The sequence below is a fragment of the Cervus elaphus genome, chromosome 9, assembly GCF_910594005.1.
Source record: "Cervus elaphus chromosome 9, mCerEla1.1, whole genome shotgun sequence".
In the NCBI taxonomy this organism is placed as follows: domain Eukaryota; kingdom Metazoa; phylum Chordata; class Mammalia; order Artiodactyla; family Cervidae; genus Cervus; species Cervus elaphus.
This window is the reverse complement of record NC_057823.1, coordinates 18,524,270-18,541,468: the sequence shown is the minus strand read 5'-3', so window position 1 is coordinate 18,541,468 and position 17,199 is coordinate 18,524,270. Positions and strand designations below refer to the sequence as shown.

General features: G+C 42.1%; 1 protein-coding gene and 1 pseudogene across 1 annotated transcript in view; one reads left to right on the top strand and one right to left on the bottom strand.

The window, feature by feature from the left end:
• Window positions 1-276: 276 nt before the first annotated feature.
• The window catches only part of LOC122699546 (40S ribosomal protein S27-like), a 29,422-nt gene continuing 12,499 nt past the window's right edge, over window positions 277-17,199 (bottom strand). The window contains exons 2-3 of the mRNA XM_043911636.1: window positions 13,843-13,853; window positions 277-561 (exon numbers count right to left, since the gene is read on the bottom strand). Coding sequence (XP_043767571.1) covers window positions 277-528 — 252 coding nt within the window. The 5' untranslated portion in view covers window positions 529-561; window positions 13,843-13,853. The remainder of the gene's footprint in view (window positions 562-13,842; window positions 13,854-17,199) is intronic.
• Window positions 1,121-7,179, top strand: LOC122700717 (annotated as a pseudogene).

Sequence of the window (17,199 nt, the reverse complement as noted above, 5' to 3'; positions counted from 1 at the left end):
GAGTGGTGAGAGGACACCTTACCTCGTGTCTTAGTATCTTACCAAAAAAAGCCTCTTGTTTCTCATCATTAAGTGTGATGTTGCCTACAGGTTTCATGCAAATGTTCTATCTTAAGAGGCAGAACTCCCCTCTGTTCCTAGTGCATTATTATAAGTGGATGTTAGGTTTTATCAAATGCTCTTGTCTTACATTCCTTTCATTCCTGATTTTATTTTTTTTTAATCCAAAACGTGTTTATTGGGATGGTTTCCTGTTCATCCTGATACAGGATGCTTCTAGTGCTGCTTCCATCTGAAACAGCATCCTTCTGTAAGCCTTGCTTTTCCTCCTGTAGGCTGGCAGAGGACAATAGAGCGGCCAACACACAAAACTACTGTTTGTGCATGGCTAAAGACGGTGGTGATTTTATAGCATCCTAGGCATTTTATATCCATGAAATAGGAATTGAGGCTCTGCACCAGGCACTTCTTGTGTTTCCTCTTCTCCTCTTCTGAAGAGGGATGAAGAAAATCCTTTGCGAGAGGCATGTTCTCGTGAGGAGGTCGTCACCGCCAGAAAGGCTCATTCCTGATTTTAATAATTTCTGCCTTCCCTCTTTTCTCATTTAGCCTGCCTAGACCTTTATCAATTTTACTGATTATTTCAAATCACCAGCTTTTGATTTTGTTGATAGTCTATATTCCTGCAATTTTTAGGTCTTCCCTAGTTTGGGGGGGGGGGGCATTTTATTTTAGCATTATTGTGATATAACTGACATATAACAGTTTCAAGTGTACAACATAATGATTTGATATTTGTTTATATTATGAAGTATTACAATAAGTCTAGTTAGTTAACTAGACAAATATTATTACACATGGTTACAGTTTTTCTTATGATGAAAAATTTTAAATTTCCTCTGTTAGAAACTTTCCAATATGCAATAAAGTATTATTAACTATAGTCATACTGCTGCATATTATATCCCCTGACTTATTTTATAACTGAAAGTTTATAACTTTTGATCTGCCTTCACCTATTTCACCCACCCCTTGACAACCCTCTCTTCACTTACCCTCTCTGGCAACTACCAATCTGTTCTCTATATCTGTGAATCTCAGGAGTTAACTCCTGAGCAATATGGAGCTCTTAACAAGTTCCTCAAGGGTTAGCAAGGGCTTTGACTGAAAAGAGATCTTTCAGTACTTTATCATTTCGTTCTGTGTGCTAAAAACTGGTGAGAAGCAGCCCTGAGGCTCATCATATAGAATTTGTGGAGGTCTAAGTTGTTAATGCCTTTTTAGCATGTAATATCATGGCAAGTTGTCTGAACCCTAGGTTCTAAATAACTTCTTAGCTCCACTAATGGGAGAGAGAGAGAGAATGGAGAAACAGTCTGCAATAAACGTTACACAAACTGAAAGTACGAGGGTGTTTTAATCTGGCCAGTTGCACTTGGCTAATTCAGGCCAGTATGGCTAAATGATCCTCATTACAAGCTGTATTTCCACAGGCCTCCTGGACACTCATGTTTGGTGATGGGAAGAGAAGGAAAAGCTCCCATTTCTTCACTGTATTTTATTCATTAAAAACTACTGCAGGTTTGACCTCATACATCATGGCTTTTTGCTTTGCATGTGCACTTAACCACGTCCAACTCTTTGCGACGTCATGGACTGTAACCCATCAGTCACCTCTGTCCATGGGATTTCTCAGGCAAGAATACTGGAGTGGCAAAATGGATTAAAGATCCAAATGTAAGACCAGAAACTGTAAAACTCCTAGAGGAAAACATAGGCAAAACACTCTCTGACATAAATCACAACAGGATCCTCTATGACCCACCTCCCAGAGTAATGGAAATAAAAGCAAAAATAAACAAATGGGACCTAATTAAACTTAAAAGCTTTTGCACAATGAAGGAAACTATAAGTTGAAAAGACAGCCTTCAGAATGGGAGAAAAATAACAGCAAATGAAGCAACTGACAAAGAATTAATCTCAAAAATATACGAGCAACTCCTGCAGCTCAATTCCACAAAAATAAGCGACCCAATCAAAAAAATGGGCCAAAGAATTAAACAGACATTTCTCCAAAGAAGATGTATAGATGGCTAACAAACACATGAAAAGATGCTCAACATTACCCATTATCAGAGAAATGCAAATTAAAACCACAATGAGGTACCATCTCATGCTGGTTAGAATGGCTGCTATCAAAAAGTCTACAAACAATAAACGCTGGAGAGGGTGCAAAGAAAAGGGAACCCTCTTACACTGTGGGAATGCAAACTAGTACAGCCACTATGAAGAGCAGTGTGGAGATTCCTTAAAAAACTGGAAATAGAACTGCCATATGACCCAGCAATCCCACTGCTGGGCAAACACACTGAGGAAACCAGATTTGAAAGAGACACATGTACCCCAATGTTCATCACAGCAGTGTTTAGCCAGGACATGGAAGCAACCTAGATGCCCATCAGCAGAGGAATTTGGATAAGAAAGCTGTGGTACACGTACACAATGGAATATTACTCAGCTATTAAAAGAATGCATTTGAATCCGTTCTAATGAGGTGGATGAAACTGGAGCCTTTTATACAGAGTGAATTAAGTCAGAAAGAAAAACAGCAATACAACATATTAATGCATATATATAGGATTTAGAAAGATGGCAATGATGACCCTATATGCAAGACAGCAAAAGAGACGCAGACGTAAAGAACAGAATTTTGGACTCTGTGGGAGAAGGTGAGGGTGGGATGATTTGAGAGAATAGCATTGAAACATGTATATTATCATATGTGAAACAGATCGCCAGTCCAGTTTCGATGCATGACACAGGGTGCTCAGGGCTGGTGCACTGGGATGAGCCTGAGGGATAGGATGGAATGGGAAGGGAGGTGGGAGGGAGGTTCAGGATGGGGAACACATGTACACCCATGGCTGATTCATATGAATGTATGGCAAAAACCACCACAATATTGTAAAGTAATTAGGCTCCACTTAAAATTTAAAAAAAGAATACTGGAGTGGGTTGCCATTTCCTCCTCCAGGGGATCTTCCCACTCCATGCATTGAACCTATGTCTCCTGTGTCTCCTTCATTGGCAGGCAGATTCCTTACCACTGTGCCACCTGGGAAGCCCCCATGCATTATGGAGGACTGAGTTAAATGGTGTGTGATAACAAAGGAGATGAGTTTTTTTCAAAAGAGATTAATGTGTTTAAAATGATATTTGATTCATTTTTTGTAGCATTTTTCTCATTTCTCCAAGGCCCTCTAGACCTTCACATTAGAGAGCAGTAACATTTCAAGTGGTCACAGTAAAAATGCACAAATAGTTTGCATGTGTTCGTTATGCTGTTAAATTCATGATGAAATAAGTATGGACAAAAAGTAAGTTCCGATGACCAAGACATAAAATAAATGTTTGAAGGTGATAGAATTATATACAATCTTCCTATAAATTGAGCATAAATCCCAGAGTTCTGTCAGACTCACACATCTTACTGGAAACATATTTGTGATATTTTAGGACACAGTGACTTTTGAGAATGTGGCTGTGAACTTCACCCCAGAGGAGTGGGCTTTACTGAATCCTGTGCAGAAGAAACTTTACAGAGATGTGATGCAGATAATTCTGGGGAACCTGGTCTCAATAGGTAAGAATGACAACATTTCTTCACTTCTTCGAGAACAAGTATTCCTTGCCAATCAACATTGTTCCAAGATGTGGAATGTGGAAAAGGAATACAGTAGTCCCCCTTATCTGCATGGAATACATTCCAAGACCACCAGTGGATGCCTGAAACCATAAATAGTACTGAATCCTATACATACATACCTATGATAAGTTTAGAATTTGGTGCACAGTAAGAGATTGACACGGAGAAGGAAATGGCAGCCCACTCCAGTATTATTGCCTGGAAAATCCCATGGACAGAGGAGCCTGGCAAACTCCATAGGGTTGCAAAAGAGTTGGACATGACTTAGCAACTAACCAACAATAGCCAAGAGACTGATAACAATAACTAAGAATAGAACAAGTATAATACCCATGCACTTAACACACATAAGTGTTAAGTGTGCATAACTTTGCAGTTCAAGATGAGACAGCAAAATAAGACCAATTTCTTTTTCTTTCACAATTTAATGATAGAAGATTAATTTCTCCTATAGATCTTAGCGACATCAGTATATATCTTTTCTTAAGTTGGAATTTTCATCTTTTCATTAAAAAAGGACTTTACAGTTTCTGTTTGGCATACCCTAATTCTTGCATCACTATTCTTGCATTTTGGGGCCATCATTAAGAAAAATGAGAGGACTTACCCTGATGGTCCAGTGGCTAAGACTCCACGCTCCCACTGCAGGGGGGCCAGGTTCAATCTCTGTTCAGAGAACTAGATCTCACATGCAGCAACCAAGACCCAGTGTAGCCAAATAAATATTTTTAAAAATTTTAAAAAGGCATCATATTATAGTCTTCTAAAGTTTGTTTAAAAAAGAAAATGAGGATTACTTGAACACAAGCACAGGGATATCACCACAGTGATCTGACAGCCGAGATGGCAACTAAGTGACAAATGGGCAGGTAGCATATACAGCATGGATGCAGTGGACAAGGGGATGATTCATATCCTGGACATGATGGAGGGCATGTTGCAAGATTTCATCATGCTACTCAGAAGGGTGCACAGTTTAAAACTATGAATTGTTTACTTATGTGATTTTCCATTTAATATTTTCAGACCGCAATTGACCATAGGTAACTGAAACCACAGAAAGCAAAACTGTGGATAAGGGAGGACTACCATACACTGGTAAATAAACTAAGCGTGTCACAGCTTATTGTGGACCTAGAATCTAATATTGTTCTATAATTTATAATAATTTGCATTATTTTTCTGGGTCTGCATTTTAGGGAAAAAATGAGACAGTCATAACATTGAAGATTGGTACAAAACCCAAGGGAGAAAACTAAGGTGAGTTACACACACAGTAGACAGTGTCCCACGTGAGAGTCCTGGTGTGTCATAAACTTTTTTTTTTTTTTTTACTTTTTTTTAAAATTTCTTTATGTATCTATTTCTGGCTGTCCTAGGTCTTTGTTGCTGCACAGGCTTTTTCTCTAGTTGTGAAGAGTAAGGGCTATTTTCTAGTTGCAGTGCATGGATTTCTCATTGCAGGGGTTTCTCTTGTGGAGCACATGCTCTAGGGCATTCAAGCTTCAGTACTTGCAGTATGCAGGCTCAATAGTTGTGACATATGGGCTTAGTTGCTCTGCGGAGTATGAGATTTTCCCAGATCAGGGATCCAACCCATGTCTCCTGAATTGCCAGGTGGGCTCTTTACCCCTGAGCCACAAAGGGAGCCCCTATCACAGCTTTTTAAAATAAGCAAATAAAACAAAATAATTCCAGCTTCAGTTTTATTTATCCTTAATTCTTTTTCCACTGAAAGTATTTATTTAAATGTGACATGGGTGTTCATTGTTTGTAACTTTATCCACTTTGGGAAACAATATTAAGAAACTCCATATATTAATATCACTGTTTTCATAATAGTCCTGTTACAGAGCTTTCAAACAGTTTAGAAAGGGCGAAAAACATTCACTTTTGCTATAAAATATAAAAATGCAGTTCTAATACCCTACTAATAAATGTGAAATTATTAAAGAAATCAATAATTTCTCTCTCTCTCTTTTTTTTTTTTTTTTTTACAGAATTTATGTGGTAGAAAAACTCTGTGAAAGCAAAGAAGGTAGTCAACATAGAGAAGCTGTCAGCCAGATTCTAAATCTTAATCTGAACCAGAAAACTCCTTCTGGAGTAGAACCATGTGAATGTCATGTGTGTGGAAAAGTCTTCTTGTGTCATTCATTTCTTAATAGTCACATCTGATCTCACACTGTACACAAACCATATGAGTATCATGAATATGAGGAGAAACCATATAAATGCAAGGAATGTGGGAAAGCCTTCAGTTACCACAAATCTGTTCACAGACATGAAAGAACTCACACTGGAGAAAAACTCTATGAATGTAAGGAATGCAGAAAAGCCTTCACATGGCTCACAACCTTTCGAAGACATATGATAACACACACTGGAGAAGGACCCTATAAATGTAAGGAATGTGGGAAATACTTTAGTTCTTCCACTTCATTTTGAGCCCATGAAAGAACTCACACTGGAGAGAAGCCCTTCATGTGTAAACTGTGGTAAATCCCTCAGGTCTCCTCTAGGCTTGCAAATCCATGAAAGAAACTACACTGGAGAAAAACCCTATGAATGTAAGCAGTGTGGTAAAGCCCTCAACTGTCCTAGTTCCTTTCGAAGACATGAAAGGGTCCACACAGCAGAGAAACAATATGAAAGTAAACAACGTGAGAAAACTTTCAGTTCTCCTCTAGGTCTGCAAATCCATGAAAGAATTCACACTGGAGAGAAACCTTATGAATGTAAAGAATGTGGGAAGGCCTTCATTCCTCTTTCAAGCATTCTATACATAACACACACTGGAGATGGACCTTACAAGTGTAAGGAATGTGGGAAAGCCTTCATTTGTCCCAGTTCATTTTGATCACATGAAAGGACTCACACTGGAGAGAAGCCATATGAATGTAAACAGTGTGGTAAAACTTTCAGTTGGCCCAGTTCCTTTCGAATACATGAAGGAACTCATACTGGGGAGAAACCCTATGAATGTACAGAATGTGGGAAAACCTTCATTTATTGCACAACCTTTCAAGGACACATGAGAAAGCATACTGGAGAGAAACCCTATAAATGTAAAGAATGTGGGAAAGCCTTCATTTCTCCCTCCAGCATTCGAACACACATAATAATACACACTGGAGATGGACCTTATAAGTGTAAGGAATGTGGGAAAGCATTCAATTTTCCCAGTTCTTTTCAATTTCATCAGAGAACTCACACAGGCGAGAAACCCTATGAATGTAAACTATGGCAGAGCCTTCAGTTGTTACACATCCTTTCTAACACATGAAAAAACTCACACTGGAGAAAAACCTTATGAATGTACAGAATGTGGGAAAACCTTCATTTATCGCACTACCTTTAGAGGGCACATGAGAATACACACTGGTGAGAAACCATACAAATGTAGAGAATGTGGGAAAGCCTTCAGTCATCCCAATTCCTTTTGAAGGCATGAAAGATCTCATACATTGTAGAGGCCCAAAGTCAAGCAGTGTCCTTTTACATTTCTTGTGTAAATTCTTTTAGTTATATATGTTGGATCACCAATTGGTCAAACTTTCAGTTTTTGTTTTGTTTTTTTTTTTCCTTTTGCTTCCTCCCTCCCTTCCTCCCTGACTGTGTTTTCATCACTGGATATACCTCAGGGGAAGAGGTGTCTTCTCTACCCTGGTGTTTGTCATTTTTTTCCTCTAGAGAGCCTCACATCAGTGCCATTAATGTTAGGGGTCTCTCCCCATGATAGCTGGTTGCTTTATAGGATTTAAGGACCAACAGCTTAGTTTGGGTTTGAACTAATAATACCTTTGCTGGCCACAGGGGTGCCATGGTGTTGTCCCCTAAAAGCTCAAGGGTAGGATCTTTGTTGCAGTACAGGTAGGGGCTACAGCACCCGAGGTACCCAAGAGTCTGGTGGTGGTGTTCCATCATTAAGTCATGTCCAACTATGCAACCCCATGGACTGCAGCATGCCAGGCTCCTCTGTCCTCTGGTTTCTCATGGAGTTTGCTCGAATTCATGTCCATTGAGTCACAAATGGCTACAGTCCATAGGGTCGCAAAGAGTCGAACACGACTGAAGTGACCTGGCATGCACACACTAGTGTTTCCGTGGTTAAGATTCTGAGCTTCCCCTGGAAGGGGCACAGATTTGATCCCTGGTCAGGGAACTAAGAGCCCTCATGCCACATGCCGCAGCCAAAAAAAAATTTCTCTAGTTTTTTAATAAAAATCTTACTCCCACAGGAAATAAAATTGCAAACTGCTAAGGAAAATCAGTTACAAGGCCTTAATAATCAACAGAATCACAAATATTCAAATCAGCTGAGATAAGCAGCCCACAGCTCAGAGGGAAAAGCTACATTCTGAAGTCTTCCCAGGTGGCTCAGTGGTAAGGAATCAGCTGCCAATGCAGGAGATATGGGCTTAATCACTGAGGTGGGAAGATTGCCTGGAAGAGGAAATGACAACCCAGTTCAGTTTTCTTGCCTGGAAAGTCCCATGGACAGAGGAGCCTGGGGAAATACAGTCCGTGGGGCCACAAACAGTCAAACATGACTGAGCGACTAAGCATGCAGAAGGTGAAACACTGTCAAGCTTTGGTCTCCAGACTCCTGGCTGAGACTGAACTACTAGCCCAGATCAGTCCCTGGAGAAGCAGGGTGGGGTCACCAGAGCAGCCACAGGAGTAATAAACTCTGGGAGCTCTGTCCACCCTTCTCTCCCTGGCGAATAATGGGGGAAAGCTCACTCTATGGGGCTTCCATTCTCACAATGAGGAAACCCTCACCCAGATTCACCTAAAAGTTCTGACCCAAAGGACTCTCAAATTCAATACCTTCTGCCAGAAGACAGAACACGTGATCTTCACAGATTTTTTTTTTTCTCCAATAGGCAGAAATTACTCGGAGTGCACCTACATTGTGAATGTAAAGCTGTAAACCACATCTTTTCTTTTTTATTGACTGTGCCAGGTCTTAGTTCTGGTGTGTGGGATCTTCAGCTGTGGCATGAAGTATCTAGTTCCCCAACCAGGGGTTGAACCTGGGCTCTCTGCATTGGGAGTATGGGTCCACTGGACCACCAGGGAAACCCCTCCAACCTACATCTAGAAACAGGCACAAAGGAACCATAGTTACAACCTTGAGAAGGGCCTTACCAGGCCACCCCAACGCTGGTGTATCCCCAGCTTTTCGAGGGTATAGCTTCTCTCAGTAGCAAGAGCTCTTTCTCAGGTGGCTGTGAGCAGGAACACACCTACAAGGGAGGTTTTCAGGAAGAACCATTTGGCCTTTAAGTTCTCCCCTTTGCAGCCTCAAGGCAGGGGCTTAGCTTGAAGACACTGACCTCAGGCTCTGCTCCCATTCATGTTGTTCTGGACCAGCATTGAGATTTTAAAAGTGACAGACCCATTGTTTGAAGAATCCAGTGTATGCATGCTAAGTCGCTTCAGTCAAGTCCAGCTCTTTTTTACCCTAGAGACTGTAGCCCACCAGACTCCTCTGTCCATGGGGTTTTTCCAGGCAAGAATACTGGAGTGGGCTGCGATGCCCTCCACCAGGGGATCTTCCTGACCCAGAGACTGAACCCATGTCTCTTATGTCTCCTGCATTAGCAGGCAGTTTCTTTACCACTAGTGCCACCAGGGAAGCCTCAGTAAAATCACTCAAACCCAATGTTTATATGTAAAAAGGGGAAGAAAATTGCAAGGCACTTTTTTTTAGTTCAGCTAGAAAACTCACAACTATATAATATCTATTCATTTCAGAAAATGAATATGGCAGTTGTTATTTCCACCGAAAGAAATCACTTGGAAAACAATGACATTAGAGCCCATGTAAGTGTTGCAAGTCTAAGCCTGATAGTCCATTTTAAACAACCCACAAGAAAAGGACAGACTATAGCAGGGGCCATCCCAGAACAGCAAGCTCCCACCCAACCCCACCCCCACCCTCCTGCCACTCCTAGCCATGTCCTCCACCTGTGTCTTGTCTGTAGAAAAACCATAGCCTCCTAGGCCTTCCCCAAGTTCTAAAGGGTAAATTTAATCAGAGGAGTGAGAAAATGCAGAAAGAAAGGTCAACAGTCAAGCAAGACAAAATAGTAATACTTCAGCCAGTAAAGTCAAGGACTTTCATTCCTCCTCAAGTGCGCGCTAAGTTGCTTCAATCATGTCTGACTCTTTGCAACCTCATGGAGTGCAGTCTGCCAGGCTCCTCTGTCCATGGGATTCTCCAGGAAGGATACTGGAGTGGATGGACACGTCTTCCAGGGGATCTTCCCAACCCAGGGATTGAAACCTTGTCTCAGGCATCTTCTGCATTGCTAGGCAGGTTCTTTACCACTAGCACCATCTGGGAAGCCCTGCTCCTCAAGGACTATAGGTAATGTTCTGAACCATATCCTCCAAGCTGTTTTGCAGATACTGAAGCCCCCACCAAGTAGAAGAAGCTAACTGGATGCAGCCCACAAGCAAATAGACCTCAGACTGGTTGGAATCAGAAGGTTGATGATGTTGACTCCCAAAAACATCAGAAGAATGTCCACCAGCTGATCATGCACCCCTCTCCCTCTTCCTCATCCTATCTTTAAAAATCTTTCCCTGAAAGCCTTCCAGGAGTTCAGGACTTTTAAGCACTAGCTGCCTGGACTCCTTAATTGATGCCCTACAAAAGATGCCACACTTCCCTTCACCACATCCCAGTGTCAGTAGATTGACTTTTCTCTGCAGGGGTGAGTGAACCCAAGTTTGGTTCATAACAAGACCTCAGAATAGTTATGCACACTCCCGGGAAATTAAAAAAAAAAAAAAAAGAAGGAAGAATCATTAGCAAATAAAATGTAATAACACTGAAATCATTATTTCATTTTTCTGAAACACTCCTTTCTTGCTCATTTGAAATATGTTATTATTATTAATGATATTTTATAAATAGAAAAATGAGACTCAAGTGAATAATTTTTTCAAGGTGACAAACAGCAAGGGGCAGTGCTGACAGGTGAGTTTCCAAAGAAGAACCTCCACCCAAATGTCTTTCCCAAGGATGTCTGTGACCAGGAAAGATCTTAGACGGTTTTATACAACATAGTTCCAGGTGGTTAGTCTATGCTTAGCTCTCATGTAAAATAGCCACAAACAAAAAGATAAATCTTTTTAAAGCGAGCCAAACATTGACTGTGGGGAAATGACAATTAAAATATTGGGTCTGTTTGAAATGATCATGGAGAACGAATAGCTGATGACGCTGTGAATTAGAGAGGACAAGTTGGCTATGAGAAGGGGGGAGGGATCTGAAAGTTTAGGGATTTATTGCCAGCCCTAGGAAGCGTTAGGCAGGAGGGACAGGTCATGGACTTGAGGTCCTACTCCTAAATTTTTGAATAATTCAGAAGACAATGAATGCCGCTTGGGAAGAGAAAAGGGACTGGGGACCCCACAGACCACACCTGCTCCCACACACCAACCCACTTCTTACTCCCGGATCCGGTGCAGGTCTAGGCGCAACAAAAGCTCCACCTGCTGCGGGGAAGCACAGGTGAGACACGATCCCCAGCGCATCCACGCGGAGGAACAACGTCCACTCCAGGCAGAGTGGCCCCACGCACCTGCCCTTGATGCGCGCCCTAGAGGACCCTTCGAAAGGACGCTCCCTCCCCACCACCATCACCCAGCCCCCATGGGTAACAGCAGGTGGAGGTCACGTGGCCAAACAGACCTGGCTTCCGCCCTGACCCTCCAAGGATCCTTGTGTTTAAGGTGAGCCAGCTCCAGACCTGAATGGGACACAGATGTGTAAGCAGAGAACTCAAGGCTGTTTTTAGTGGAATGGACCCCTTGAGGAGCAAGCCCAGAGCACACCGGTTGCCTGGGTCAGGACAACCTGGAACAGAACGATCTCCTCCCACCAATCACAAGCTATGAGACGTCTTCATTAAATTCTTAGGTATACGCCTTACTCTGGCAGGAGACTGACTCCACATTAGTTTCTGAGTGTGTTCTTAAAGCGCTTTGAGATGTGAACAGCTATAATATTCCCACAGCAAATTTCCTATTTTCTCTGATATAAGAAAAACAATAAAGGGTTATGTAAATGTGGGATGTACCCAGAAACGACTAATATACTTAGAGAGTCTGAGAGTCGATTGACGTTGTTATTGTTCAGTCACTAAGTCTTGCCCCACTCTTTAGGACCCTATGGACTTCAGCACATCAGGCTCCTCTGTCCTCTACTATCTCCCGGAGTTTGCTCAAACTCAAGTCCATTGAGTCAGTGATACCATCCTACCATCTCATCCCCTCTCATCCCTTTTTCCTCCTGCCTTCAATCTTCCCCAGCATCAGGGTCTTTTCCAATGAGTCATTTCTTCATATCAGGTGACCAAAGTATTGGAGCTTCAACTTCAGCAACAGTCCTTCCAATGAATATTCAAGATTGACTGGCTTGATCTCCTTGCAGTCCGAGGGACTCAAAGAGTTTTCTCCAGTGCCACAATTTGAAAGCATCAGTTTTCAGGCACTCAGCCTCCTTTATGCATTTATCTTACTCTTAATGCATTTATCCATTTATTTGAAGGACTTTGTTGAGATGCAACACACATATTACATACAATGGGCCACTTTTAAATGGACAAACAGTGGTTTTCAGTATACTCACAGATACATGCAGTCATCACTGTGGTCCATCTTAGAACATTTATTATCATCTCAAAAAGAAACCCCTGTACCCTCTAGCCATCAATGTCTTCCCATCTTCCTCCTCCAGGCCCTAGGCAATCACTAATCTGCTTTCTGTCTCTCTAGGTTTCTATATTCACTGACTTCATATTAGTGGGATTCTGTAATATGTGGACTTTGTGGTTAACTTCATTTACTTAGCATAATTTTTCAAGGGGTATCCAGGTATTGATACTTCATTTCTTTTTATGGCAGAGTAATATGCCATGAAATTAAAAGATGCTTTCTCCTTGGAAGGAAAGCTATGATAAATCTAGACAGCATATTAAAAAGCAGAGACATCACTTTGACAAAGTTCAGTATAGTCAAAGCTATGGTTTTTCCAGTAGCCATGTACAGAGGTGAGAGTTGGACCTTAAAGAAAGCAGAGTACCAAAGAACTGATGCCTTCGAACTGTGGTGCTGGAGGACTCTTGAGAGTTCCATGGACAGCAAGGAGATCAAACCATTCAATACTAATACCTGAATATTCATTGGAAGGACTAATGCTGAACCTGAAGCTCCAATACTTTGGTCTCCTGATGCGAAGAACTGACTCATTAGAAGAGACCCTGATGCTGAGAAAGATTGAAGACAGGAGGAGAAGGGGATGACAGAGGATGAGACGGTTGGATGGCATCACCAACTCGATGAACATGAGTTTGAGCAAACTCAGGGAGATAGTGAAGGACAGGAAAGCTTAGTGTGCTGCAGTCCATGGGGTTGCAAAGAGTTGGACACAACTTAGTGACTGAACAACAATAAAATATTTTATTGTATGGCTATAGCACATTTCTGTATCCACCTGCTAAAAGACATTGGATTATTACTACTTTTGACTATTATGAAAACTGTTGCTATAAGCATTTGTAAAAAAACAAACAAACAGACTTTGAGGAGACAGGTCTCATTTGAGGCCACCCCGAGGCTTTGTGGCTTGAATCTCCTAGAGGGGGGAAGGCGCCTCGCCCCTCTGGAAGAATTCAGCCTTTCAAAGTCCGGTTTCTTCGCTTTGGCAGGTAGTGGACGGCAGCAGGGGAACTGAGCGCTCAGCCCACCAAGGCAGAATGGACTTTAATGGAGAAACAGTCTTGGACCATGTGATGTTCTGGTTCAGCTGTGCTGACCAGCAGGTGAAGACACGCTGATCCCCCTTCTCCCTCTGGGATATGGCAGTTAAAGTTGCAGGTATTGTCCCTTGATCCATCACACCAGAGCGAAGAAGGCATACCACGCTGACCCGGAAGACGCTGAGTGGACCACCCAGAAGGACCCCACCGACCCACGGGGAACCAAGATCATTCTGAAGAGGAAGAAGAGAAGGAGATCCCGGATGAGCCCTCTACAGGATGGAGCTGGGTAAACGACTCCTGCTGCTCGGCCTCTTCAACGCAATCCTGAACCTGACCAGTGTTCCTGCACAGGACAACGTCTTCATCTCGTGGGCACATTCTTACGCGAACTTCCACAACTCCTCCAACTGTTGGGTATGTGGGGCCATGCCCCTGTCAGTAATGGACGGACTCCCCTGGTGGGTATCGCCACTCCGTTATGGGGACTTTATACCACTGTGTTCCTTCTTAGAGCAACAGAAAGGAACTTTTCTCTCTCTCACCAACCATAACCTTTCTTTGCTCTCCTGGTGTAAGAAGAAGCCATCAATGGGCCAGGGACATAGGGTTACATTTAACATGAACACCAGCCTTATGGAGATAACAAAGGCTTATACCTCATATATGAAAATTAAAGAGGAAAAGGGCTCCCTTAACAAAAGGGGGACAGGCCTCCCGGTACCTTGAGCAATACTACCAGGTCTGGGATGAATATTTCTGGATGACTCCTGAGAAAGGACAGTTGATTACCCCTGCTACTATTTGCTGGGAACAAAAAGAACAGAAACTTGTATTTGGAGACCACCCCCTAGACCCAAAAGAATTAAAATATATGGGTTATTTGCCCCCTGAACAATGTAAACAAATCTTGGAAGTTACCTATCACCCCAATCAGTCTGTTCAGTGGCCCAGTTCCGACTGGAAATATAATCCTGGAATCCGCTGGGTAGCCCCAATGGGACCCAGTGGCTCTGTGGGCTTAACTTATGGCCATGGTTACCAGTTGGCTGGGTGGGGCGTTGCACATTAGGATTTGCTTTCGCCCATGGCAGTATTAAGCCTAGCCTACACCAGCCTCCAGTAAACCTGCCTTATCTGCATGCAAGATGGACAGGATCTGTGTTCCAATGGTATGACTATCTTGCTGCCTTGTTTATACCCTCTGTAGGGACAACGGATATCATGGTTAAGGTAGAGGCCTTAACTAATTTCATTAAACAGGCCCTCTTAGACAGTACTAAAGCCACTCAAGCTTTGAACGAAGAACAGATTCAGATGAGGAAGGCAGTAATTCAAAATAGGATGGCATTAGACATACTCACAGCAGCCCAAGGAGGGACTTTGGCGAATGGTGTGTACATCCCTGACCTGTCTGAAGATGTATCTGCTGCCTTGGAGGATATGCAAAATCAAGTGAAAGCCATGTCTAATGAATTGTTGTTATAGTAATCTTGATCATACTGCTTTGTGGACCCTGCTTCCTACAATGCCTTGTGAATTTTGTAACCCAGAGGTTGATAGCATTCTCTCATGTGGGTGGCAGGAGGGCTAAGGTACAATATATCTCAATAAATGATGCTCGTTATGGAAACTAAGAGCATCAAGAGGGGGGAATGAAGAAGGAATTCATAGGGCCTGGACTCCATCTCAGGCCTGTCTGTGCTGATCGTTCGCGGCCACCTCTCCAGTGGACTCTGAACTCTGTGCTTAGCGCCTGTGGGAATGACAATGGAAGGATGAGACCCCCCTCTGGGCAGGGGAATCTTGAAGAACAGACACTAATCACCCCTGCCTCCGGACACTATCTATCAGAATGTAAGCACAGGCTTATCAGTTATTAACTATTTGGAATGTAACTGCAGGCTTATTGATTATTGACTGTTTGAACACATAACACGTGAATGATGGGGTTATTGTAGTTGTATTTACCCTTCCTTTGTTTACGTAAGTCTCAAGGGAATTGGGGTAGTGGGTTTGGACACATGGGGTATAAAAGATTTTCACAAATGCTGGTTGGGGCCCTTGGCTAAGAGGAGACTCTGCCTTGGGCCCGCCGATGTAATAAACTGCACTCCACTAAAAAACAAACAAACAAACAAACAAACAAACAAAAAAAAAACCAGAAACCTCAATTAGAGTCAGGAGACCACAAGGGGGAACACTCATATCCTGCAATGATAGCAGAGCCAAAGAGGAAGAAGGAGGCTTCTTTCCCTGCAAGGACTCAGCCAGTGAAAAACCATAAACTATTTTTTACTATCACCCTCATAACATCATTTTCCCTCTCAACCTCCTTCCCTTGCTCTGGGGTGACTGGCTCACAACTCACCATGGCTTCAGGTCCTGAAGTGTAATTCTCTGCCTGTCCCAAGTAAACTCATGTTTGCTGGAGAAATATCTGACAGTTCGTTTCAAGTCAATGCATTCATGTACAAGTTTTTGTGTGGAAGTGTGTTTTTATTTCACTTTGATACATGCCTGGGAGTGGAATCAATGGGTCATGTGGTGATTCTAGGTTTAATCTTTGCGGAACTGCCAGACTGTTTTCCAAAGTGACTGCATTATTTTTTATTTTCCACCAGCAGTGTATGAGGGTTTCAATCTCACCATATCCTCAAGTATACTTGTTATTCTCTCACTTTTTTCTAGCCATTCTAGTGGATATGTAGTTGTTTCTCATTGTGGCTTTTTAATTGAGTTATAATTAGCATATCACATTATATTGAGTTGGCCAGTATTACCTTAGGGAAAAACTTGAATAAACTTTTTGACCAACTCAGTTTCTTTTTTTTCCATTTATTTTTATTAGTTGGAGGCTAGTTACTTTACAATATTGTAGTGGGTTTTGTCATACATTGACATGAATCAGCTCAGTATTAGTTTCAACTGTACAACATGATAATTCTATATTTGTACATACTGCAATATTACCACCACAATAAGTCCAGTTAACCTCTCTCACCACACATATCTACCAAAAAAAAATTTTTTTTTCTTGAAATGAGCACTTTTAAGCTCCACTCTCACGCTCATTTGCTCAGTTGTGTCCAGCTCTTAGCAACCTTTTGGACTGTAACCCACCAGGGTCCTTTGTCCACGGGATTTTTCAGGCAAAAATACTGGAGTGGGTTGCATTTCCTCCTCCAGGGGATCTTTCCGGACCAGGGATTGAACCCAGACCTCCTGCATCTCCCAGATTGGTGGACAACTTCTTTACCACTGAGCCACCAAGGCAAGCCAGTAAATGTTGTTTAGTCACTAAGTCATGTCTTATTCTTTTGCCACCCCATGGACTATAGCCTGCCAGGCTCCTCGGTTCACTTTCAAATATGCAATACAGTATTATTGACTATACTGCTATACTGCACATTACATTCTTGTGACTTATTTTATAAATGGGAATTTGTACTTTTTGACCTCCTTCACCAATTTTGCCCACCAGCCCCACCCTCATTGTAGTTTTGGCTTGCATTTCCTTGATGTGTAATCATGTCCAGAAATCCTAGTATATCTTCCTTGGAAAATTTTCTATTCCAGTGTTTTTCCACCTTTAAATTGGACTATTTGGCTTTTTATTATTGACTTGTAGGAGTTCTTTATACTTCATCCAAGTCTCTGACCAGATATATAATTTTCCATTTTTTTGCCTTCTGTGGGCTGTTTTTACTCTCT